The sequence below is a fragment of the Pediculus humanus genome, genomic scaffold (genome assembly GCF_000006295.1).
Source record: "Pediculus humanus corporis 1103172107426 genomic scaffold, whole genome shotgun sequence".
NCBI lineage: Eukaryota > Metazoa > Arthropoda > Insecta > Psocodea > Pediculidae > Pediculus > Pediculus humanus.
The window spans coordinates 28021-39054 of record NW_002987049.1 but is presented as its reverse complement, the minus strand read 5'-3'; the positions used below and the strand labels follow the sequence as shown (position 1 = coordinate 39054).

The following is an 11034-nucleotide window of genomic DNA, read 5'->3' as shown; positions in this document are numbered from 1 at the left end:
ATATGCTTGACATATGCCTAAATATATATTGATGAAATAATAATAATAATAATTATATGTTTATTTTTATAGAAAATATGGTACACGCCTACTCATATGTGTTTAACGACATTTTAAATTAAAATAAATTAATAAGTAACGGTTTTTTTAAAAATAGGAAATAATAAATTAACATGAGAATAAGTTAAATAAAAATTTTTTATTTTTAAAATTCACAATATATACAAAAGATCACAAATAATTTTATTTTATCATAATAATAATAATAATTAATTACTTGTAAAAAAAAAGAAAATTAAAATAAAAAAATAATAATTTTTGTTAAATGGGAAAAAGAAAATTATTTCTCTTAACATTTGAATTTAAATTAACATTTAAAAACTGTTAAATTTGAATTTTAAATTCATCATTTTTCTACCTTTTTTTTTTTTTTTTTTTTACTTTCGTATAATATTTATATTATAAATTATTTTTATATTAATATTAATTACAAGAACAAAAAAGAAAAAAAAAAAAAAACTTATTCTCCATTTTGAAAAAATTTTTTTGGGTATTTCAATACTCCGGGCGTGGTTCTGTAATTACATGTTTTAATATATTTAATTAATTAATTAATTTCTTTAATTATATAATAAGAAAAGTTAAAATGCACAGTTCGGTAATTAACAACAAAAAAAAAAAAAATTTAATGAATTATATATATTTTTTTTTTTCAAAACACAATTTTTGTATCTTTTTCTGTTTAATTAGTATGAAAGAGTACTGGTCAACATCATTTTAAATATTTATAAATATTTATTTATTTAAATAATTTTTTCTCTTGTTAAATAATGATAATAACAGTACTTGATGTAAAAATAAAAATGAATAAATTGAGAAAAAAGAGAAAAAAACAAAAATAATAATTCTCATGTCACCTGCAATTAAGGGTTCATTAATGGCTGCCATAGGTGTTTATAAGCTTTTACTAATCTCGTTTTCGGTCTGCCTGCTTTGAAAAGAAATTAATACTCAATTAATTAAACCATATTTTACATACGTCACTATTAATTACAAATTACTGAAACATTTGCAATGACGCTCAATCAATTTTATTTTTATTTTTGATGTATTTATAATACATTTAATTGAAAAAAATCCTCTCTCTCTCTCTCTCTCTCTCTCTCTCTCTCTCTCACATTTAAACCATTTTCCTTAATTTTTATTTAAAATCATTCAGCTTATTTTTATTATCCAGGACTTAACAAATTTTTTGTGATGACCTATTTTTAATCATGTTGAAATTTTTCTTTTTAACATTACTTTTAAATTGTATGTATTTTTGTACATTATTTTTTGTACCTGTTGTAAGAAAAGGTAATTTTTTTGTGCACTTGTATTGATGGGTTGAAAAAGTTAAAGTAATGTCATTTATTTTAATTTTTTATATATTTAATTATCATGAGTATTTTGAAAAATGGTAATTAATAAAAATTATATTTTTTCCTCTAATTATTTTGAAAATTAATTTTTAATTTATTGGAATTTAAGTAATTTTTTTGTAATAAGGAAAACTTTTAAAAAAAAATTTAATTTTTAAGATTATAAAAATTTGACGTGGTTATAGAATTTGAAATAATTGGCAACCTTGGTTATATACATTGTTCGTCAAAACTTATGTTATATTTTGATTTTTGTAAAATTATTCTATTTAATAAATAAAAATTTGATATTGCTCAAATTTTTATTAAACAATAATTCACATTATAAAAATTTATTTCCTATTTTTTTTTTTTTTTGATATTTAATTTGTTTTTTTTTTTTTTTTTGATTTTTCAGAACATATTGAGGTATATATATTTTAAAACTTTTTATTAACTTTCCATTGTTTACTACAAATATTTTTATATTTTATTTTATAACTTTTTAACAAAATTAATAATTTATAATCTTAAAAATTTTTTTTTTTATTTCTTCTAATGTTTCAAAATTAAAATTAACTTACTAATGTATATAAAAATGTAGCATATCTATACATTTCCTTATATTTAAAATTTTTTAATGTACCTAATTGTATTTTTTGAAACAAACCCTTATGATTTTTAATTTTCAAAATTACTGCAATAATTTTCATTTTTTTCTTAATTAAATAAATTAGGGTTTTAATTTGAAAAAATCTAAAAATATAACAGTTATGTAAACAGTTAATTATAATAGTATGAATTAGTAAGGTTACCTGATAATTATCTACAGCATTTATTAACTTTAGAGTTTGTTGTTTTTTTTATTTAATTAAAAATAAATTTTAGAAAACGTAGGGTTTGAAAATAAAGTAAATACAGTATAAACAACTTCTAATTAGGAATAAGATGTAAAAAATATTATAGTATTTTTCAAAAATAATAAATATACATTAATGTTAGGCAAAACAAAATGCAACTGTTTTTTTTTTTTTTTTTGTACGTTTTATTCTTGTATGTATCATATTCTGTCAGAAACCTTTTTAATTCATAATTTTTCACAAGTTAATAATAAAAAAATTGTAAAACTTAATTTCAAATAATAGCAAATTATATTTTTACTTATTATTGTCACATTTTTAGGAATACTGTATGGTTATTTTAAAAAATATATATTTGTTAATATTTAAATTGAAAAAATATGGAACTTGGAATGAATGGTGAAATTTTACTACATGGGAATAATACAATATTTGATGATGCTGAGCACTTTTCTAAAAATTATAATTATAAACTTCTTCCAATTAATTTTGAGATAATGAATGAAGAAATTATTTTAACTGAACACAATTATTGTAACATAGAAATTAGCTCAGGATCAGAATCAGAGGATTATTGCTCAAGAACCATAGGTTATATTAAAGTGAATTCGGAAAATTTTAATAAGAGAAAATTCAAATTTAAGGGAGAAACAGGTGAAATAAATTAGGTTGTATATAAAAAAAACTTAAAAAACTTTAAAAAAAAACTTATATTAGATTAATACATATTTTATAAAACATTTCTTTTTTTACTAAATATGTTGCTTGTCTATTTCATAAATAAGCAATGACAAAATATTTAAATTGATTTTATAAATCAAAATAAGGAAAAACTTATATTTTTAAATTAAAAATATAATTTTTATGATTCTAATTTAACTTTTAAATTTATTTTATAGACAATTAAAAATTTTTATAGGTCAAAAAAATAAGAGAAGAAATATCAAAACAACTTCGGAATCTTTATTAAATGGTTACAAGAAACCTCTTTTAAATTTGACAAACACTGAAGATTTGGCTGCTGAATCTTCGGATTTTACCACCTCTGATTTTGAAAAAACTGATCATTGCTATGAAAACAATTTTAATGATGATACAAAAAATGCTTCAAATTCTAATACTGACAACTCTTGCAAAGAAAATTTTAATTCTAATATGAAATTTATAGAAGTTACCATCACTGGGCCTAGTAAAGAAAAAAATTATGAACCATGTGATTTATTTTTAAATGATATGGCCAAATTAGTACCTAAACTAATAGGGAAAAACGCGTGTAAAATTGATATACTAGACCTAACCTGTGATAATTTTTCGGACTTAAATAAGCCAAGATTATATTATATCATTTCAGAATCCACTTGGCATTTGTTTAAAAATATGAAAGAAAGAGTTATTTTAACAAATGACAAAAGTATAGGGGAGCCCTTAAAACATAAAGATCATAATGAAAAACCTATTTATATGGTTTTTGATCAAGTTTCATTGACCAAGTGCCTTTCTGATTACTGTACTGAAACGGGTGGTTCCTTTGAATATAAATTAGTAGATCATTCAGAATTGAAAAGTGATGAATAAACAAAATATTTAATTAAATAAAATGATGTGTCAAAGTATAGGGGTAAATCAGACAATTCAAGATTAAATAAAAAAACTTTAATAAAAATGTTTTTTATAGTATTATAATTATCTTTAAAATTTTCAAAGAAAGGAAATGTCAATATTTTACTCTCTGTTAACATTTAATTATAGAATGTATATATTAATTTTTTTTTTAAAACTATATAAAAAAAAAACATTTGAAGTTTATTTCACTTAAAGATGCCTTAAAGTAAAATATAATTTTTACAGATTTGTTAAATAAAATAATTATACGAAGTATGATTTTTCTTTATTTGTGATGAAATGGTGGATTTAAAAAATTATTTTTATTTTGTTTTTTAAAAGTATATTGTCAATAAATTTATATTTAATTATTTTATTTTTATAAAAGAAAAATATATATGTTATTATTAAAATTACAATCATTTTGTAATGTTTATTGTCTGTTTTTCTGTTGGAAAAAATTTTAATTTGTATCATAGTAATCATAATTATTGTAACGCATTTCCGGTTATTAATATACCACGTTCAAGTCATAAATTTTACTTTAGCTGTTAGACAATGAATTAAATCAAAGTTTTTTGTAAAACATTTTTAAGGAGGTGTTTACATTAAAACTTGGCTAATATATAAGTTCAATAAAATTTTTAATAAAAAATTTATTTTTGTAATTTATAAATCAATGTGGATATAAAAATTAATTTTTTTGTAATAAATTATTTTCATGCAGTTTTTTGTAAGTTATACTCGCATTTTAACTCATTACTTTTAAATGTTTATTTCTAATGAATTTAATTACTGATAGTTATTCATATATGTTTTAATAAGGATAAAGTGATTTGGGTTCTTGTTAAAAATTAATGTGTTTAAAGTATTTTAGGAAAAATTAAATAAGTTTACAAAAGAGTTATAAATTCGGGAAGTAATAAAAAATATCGTTTTATTCTATACTATGCAAATTTAAAACTTTTCTTAAAAATATCACAGAGTAATAGATTTCAATGGAATATTTCAGTTAAAAAGTTTGATTAAGTTGGCAACACTAACAAATTCATTTAAAACTGACCTTTAGTAGTATTTCTGTTGAGATTATTTTTACTCGGCTTCTTATTAATTCTCTAATTTTTTTTTTTTTAACTGTGCAAAATGAAATAAATCTATGGCAGAACATCGAAATCGGTCTTCTCTTGAATCTACGGAATCATTGTTAAAAAAATTATGTTTTATAATCGCGGAAAAAAATCAAGGTAAATTGTCAGTTGATTTTGGCTCCTAAATTTTTATAATCATTGTTCAGTGATAAAAACAAATCTAATAAAAATTTTAAAAATTCAACAAAGAAATGTAACCTTAATTAAAAACTAAATTTACGAAATATTTAAAAATTATATATTTATGGCTTTTTCGAGTTAGAAATGTTTTATGTAATTATAAATTAATAAGCATTTTTTATATTAGTTCAATTAAATCAAACCTTTATTTAGTTTATTAAAATTATATTTTTAGTTTTTAATTAAATACTACAAAAATGTTTAAGTTTCCAAACGTCAAACGTCAAATTGTAAATTTTGATTTTTTTAAATTTATGCAATTTTATTGTTTTAATTAATTTACATTTTAATTTTTATTTACATAAAATAACAAATGTAACACTTTAATATGAATTTAAAATATCTTAGAATTAAAATTGTATTATTAATTTTATTTACATTTATTCTTTTTAGATGTAGCTGATAATTTTTATATTATCATGAGAGATTTACTTTCTCATGATAGGTTTAAAAAAATACAACACAGTCCTAGACTTTTATCACAAAACTCCTCAGCAGCATCTCTTTCAAATTGTAGTACAGGTATTTTCACAGAAAGTGTCCATGACCTCAATATTGGTACTGATGAGGAGCTCATTAATGACCAAAAAAAAATTATGCAGTATTTAAATCAAACGGATAAAAATGTTGCCAAAGAATTTTTTGAATTATCAGAAAAAATTCAGTATGATGTAAGCTTTGAAAGAATTTACATTATTATTCACTTTTTTTAATACTACAATTAACTTAATTTTTTTTTTTTTTTTCAGAAAAATATTATGCTTTCTGATCGTACTGCTTCTTTAAAATTCCTTTTTAAAATGGGTAGAAAAAGAGAAAAATTAGAAGAACTCATAATAGAACCATTAAAGCTGTCAATTCCAGAAATCAAACTTAAGAGGAACAGAAAAGTAAACCATGATAAAGTAGATATTGTTAGTGTTCATTCTGTGAACTCTCCCACAGTTGAAGAATTATTTTCCGCTACTTCAAATGTATCATCTTCAAGTTTAGATTCTTCAACTAAAAGCACTAGTACAAACACATCAAGAGCTCGTGCTTGTATTAATGGTATAAAATATTCATATAACTTATTTCATTTTTAGTTTTAAAAAAAAAAAAAAAATTAATTTTTTTTTCAAATTAACAGGTACTACTTGGTCTAATCGATCATCTACACAAAGATCATCGGATCTAGCCTGCAATCGTTTACAGTCTTGGTCACCTGGATCGAAACAACTTATTAAAGCTACTGATGGTTATTTGCTTAAATACTCTGGTAAGACAAATTTTTTTTATTTTATTTAAATCATATATTTTAATTGAAAATTAAAAAGCAAACTTTTTTTTTTTTTTTTTTTTCAGATTTAGATGGAGGCCTTTCTGAATGGGATATAATCAGATCAATTATTTTCACTTGGCAAGGCATCGAAGGAGAAATTTTTAAATTGAATTCTGCAACTTTAACCTATTATATAGATGATAAAGTAAGATGTTGTTATAAAAAAAATCAATTGAATTCGAATTCTACATTTTAAATTTAAACACTACATTGTTCCTTTCAGTATACCATGGATAGATCTTTAAAAGAAAAGGCTGAAAACTTGGCTTTATTGGGTTATCTTCATAATACTCTTCAAAAATATATGGTGGAGCTTCCAAATGCTGGAATGGTACGAAAAAGTTTAATTGCATATGTACGAGAACAATTAAGTGACTATTACACATTAATTGCTAATATTCAAACTCAAGTAAGTTTTTAACTAAAATGAATATTTAAATATTTACAAGTAATGTCTTTATCAAATGAAAAAAATTTAGTATACAATTTTCTTTCGATTAAATTAAGGTATTTTAAATTTAATGTTTGTTAAATATATTAAAGAACGAATTCATTATAGTTTCAGGAAGAAATATCAAAAGAAACATGTGATACTTCATTTAGAAAATCATTGGTTACAACAGAAAGACTCAAACTCTTGTCCTTATATCCTACAAAAATATTTCAAGATTTAATTAGTATATTACATTTCACGGAGCATTATCAAGGAGGATACCTGGCATCTGGAATTCATAGTTTTATAGAACACGGTAATCCTGAACTTCAAACCCTTGTGAAAGGAATTTTGTATCAGGTAAGTTTTAAACAATAAATATTAATAAATTTTATGAAGTATTAGACATATTGGAACACAAAATTATAAAAATTTTTTTTGAGGTTTTCACCCATCATTGAACTTTAAGCATCCCTTGAAAACATTAATTTTTTTTTTAAATAGATATGCAAGCCTTTGTATTCAATGTTAATAAAATGGTTGCTGGATGGAGAATTGGCTGATCCTTATAAAGAATTTTTTATTGCTTCCAATAACAATATTAGTGGTGACAGATTGTGGCATGAAAAGTATACCGTTAGGTAATTATGTACAGATTATAATTTGTATTTACCTATGAAAAATAATAAAAAATTTTTTATTTTGTTTATTAATTAAATACTTTTATATACATATATTTTTTTTTAAGAATTTCAATGCTACCAAAATTTATTAGTGTATCACTGGCGGATAAAATTCTTTCCGTGGGAAAAAGTATTAATTTCTTACGAGAAATTTGTTGCGATGACAAACCTTTTTCTCAGAGAGACAGAATAAAGGATGTTTTTTTAAATACTGACGGTATTTTTTTAATTTTGATCAAATAATTTAATTTAACTGTTATTTAAAATGTTATTATAATAAAAAAATTACATTTTTTAAAAAATTTTAAACAGTTGAAGTCATGTATTTATTGGAAAAAGAAGATGAATTGCATCAATTAATTGACCCAGTTTACAAACAAACAAATAAAAGAGTTATGGATGTTTTAATAAATAAATATTCATTGTTGAATCATTTTCAAGCACACAGAAAATATCTACTCTTGGGTCAGGGTGATTTTATTCATCATTTTATTGATTTGTTGGCGTTAGTAAAAATTTTTAATTATAATCATCACGTTCATTTTAAACATTCGACGAAATGATTTATAAATTTACTTACTGAATATGTTCTGGATTACAGAGAAGTATTAGAAAAACCAGCGGATCAATTGCATCCCCATCATTTGAATGGAATTTTAGAGAGTGCCATCAGAGCAACTTCTGCACAATATGATAACGAAACAATATTAAATCGATTAGATGCGGCCACATTGAGTCATTCAAGGGGTGATACCGGTTGGGATGTATTTTATTTAAGATATCACGTCGATGGACCGATCGGAACGGTAATAATTTAAATTATTCAATCGATTTTCTTAATCCCGTTTATATTAATTTTTTTACTTTTAATTCACTTGCAGGTTTTTTCGTTATCCAAAGAAATTTATCAGCTCCTTTTTTATGCATTGTGGAAAGCAAAAAGAATGGAAATGATATTATCGAAACTATGGAAAAAACAAATAACGTCGTCTAAATTTCTTAAAAAAGTCACTGGTAGGGTGCAAAAAAAAAAAAGAAATAATTTCACAAAATTAATAAAATAATTTATGTTAAAAAAAAAAAAAAAATTTTTTTTTAGATTTAGCACCTTTGCTTAAACAATGTAACGAACTTACATCTGAAATGGTTCATTTTATTAGACAAACGCAGTATTATTTTTTATTTGAAGTTTTGGAATGTTCCTGGAACGAGTTATTAGATGAAATTAATGAATCTGAAAACTTGGATGAAGTTATTTCGGCTCATCAAAGATTTTTAACTAATGTTCGAGCTGGAGTTTTTAAAGATGACTTACACGAAGTTAGTAAACATTAAATTATTTGTAATATAGTTAAATTTATTTAATGTTCCCGGGGGGAACACTAATTTTATATAAATTTAAATATTTTTGTTTTTTTTTAGGAATTATCAAATCAACTTTGCATAGTGTACGACCTCGTACTTCAATTACACAATCAAGTGGATGTATTAATGTCTCAAGCTCAAAAAGAAGTTGAAAAAAATGTTTCTTCTTCAGATTCCGATCAAATATTAAAACACAAAGAATTCACTCAAAAATTTATACCCACTGCGTACATGAATTTAAAAATTCTTGCCAAAACCTACCGCGTAAGTGTTCCTTTAACTAATATTATAAATTCAAAAATTTTTGTTTTTTTTTATTAAAGAGAGTTGTTTTTTTTTTCTTGTAGGATACAATTAAAAAATTTTTACTCATGTTAAATAGTCAAAATGATTTAAGCCTTCAACTTTTAAGCATCAGATTAGATTTTAACGAACATTATAAAAATTTAGATTCACGATTGGTTGCGCCATTAACTTTTCAACATCGTCGTTTATCTTCAATGGGAGATAGCATTACAACTTCTCCATTACTTCCTAGGTAAATTTATTTATTTTCTCTTCTTTTTCTTTTTTTTTAAAAATCATTTTCCATCTGATGTACATATATATAATATGTAAATATTATTTTATTCTCTTTCCTTAAGGGAAGTATTTTTTTTATTTTTTTATATTTAAAATATACGACGTCTAATGATGGCTTTTAGTAAATTAAAATCTGTAAATAATTATTATTATTATTATTATTTGTGTGTGAAATATGTGTCCCCATTGTAAAATATATATACATAATGGTTCTTATGTTGAAAATAATTAAATATTACAATTTATTTTTTGTTTTATATTCTGTATGTACAACATTTTTGGCTCATTAAAATTATGTATTGGGTGAACGATAACCAAATTTATGTTTTTTTTTTTACTGATGTGATTAACAATAGGTGGTAATTTTAGATAAAAGTAAAATAAATAAATGATGTTGAAATTGGAAATAATAGCATAGACATAAAGAAAAGAATTTGGTCCTTAAGTTCATTTAATAAAAAGAAACGAATAAGTTCAGCCATTGCATTCTGTTAAAATTTTAGCTTTTCAATTCTTTTCTTTCACAAATTTACTATAATGATTTCGACAAAATTATTCATCAAGTTTTAAGGCTAGATAAAAAAAAAATGTTTATAATGTCAATTCCATTTAATTACTTTTAACATTGATGATTACAAACAAAAATTGTAGTTTTAGTGTATTTTATTTATTTATTTTAGGAAATGTAGAGTCAGTAGAAGGGATTCAAAAGATGGAATAACTAACTTAGAAAGTAACTGAAAGAAAATATTTATTATATAAACACTACTTTATTTTTATATTTGTGAATATAAAACACATTGATCGTTTGTAATTAATGCTGTGAAAATTGTTAAATTTGTTGGTGCCATAGCATAAACTTGAAAGTTACAAAAAAAAAATTTATTTTCAAATAATGTAACAGTAAATTAAATAAGTTACATTATTTATTATTATGATTACTAATGATTTTTACTAAACAAAAACTAACATAAAATGCTTTATTTTTATATTTAGTATTAAATAACCGTAAATAACATTATTATATTAATTTTTTTAATTGAAGAAAATTCATTTCGATTATTCAGGTTCACATTTTACCATTCATTAGAGTAAAGTTGTAACTGAAAGATTGATAAAGTAATATTTTGGTAATATTTTAAGGCATCTAGAAAAACATTTTCTTTATTAAAAATAAGAACAATTATACCGTTTTTTAGTTTTTTTTTTTTCAATTAGGTTATATTAATTTGTATTATTATCAATGGGAGAGTTTTGTTGTAAACTATTTCATAATATATTTTTTCTACTAATTCAATTTTTAACAATTTATTTATATTTTTTTATTATTATATTAATATTTCAACAATATTTTAAATTAAAATATAAGTTAAAAAAGAAAGATAGTTTATTATTTATTAAATAAATTTAAAGGAAAAAGTTTTTTTTTTTTTTTTTAACGTAAAATTCGTAGAATATTG

General features: G+C 21.9%; 2 protein-coding genes across 2 annotated transcripts; both read left to right on the top strand.

Annotated features, from left to right (window-relative positions):
* Nucleotides 1-2652: 2652 nt before the first annotated feature.
* On the top strand, nt 2653-3835 carry Phum_PHUM075250 (uncharacterized protein; the record flags this gene model as incomplete). The annotated part of the gene is made up of 2 exons (XM_002423578.1): nt 2653-2862; nt 3194-3835. 2 exons carry the CDS (start codon nt 2653-2655, stop codon nt 3833-3835), a joined length of 852 nt encoding a protein of 283 aa, XP_002423623.1.
* Nucleotides 3836-5018: 1183 nt separating this feature from the next.
* On the top strand, nt 5019-9534 carry Phum_PHUM075240 (gamma-tubulin complex component, putative; the record flags this gene model as incomplete). The annotated part of the gene is made up of 15 exons (XM_002423577.1): nt 5019-5106; nt 5584-5861; nt 5940-6240; nt 6320-6448; nt 6541-6656; nt 6735-6920; nt 7077-7304; nt 7449-7585; nt 7693-7844; nt 7940-8132; nt 8229-8433; nt 8509-8641; nt 8727-8947; nt 9050-9256; nt 9340-9534. 15 exons carry the CDS (start codon nt 5019-5021, stop codon nt 9532-9534), a joined length of 2769 nt encoding a protein of 922 aa, XP_002423622.1.
* Between the last annotated feature and the right edge of the window lie 1500 nt (nt 9535-11034).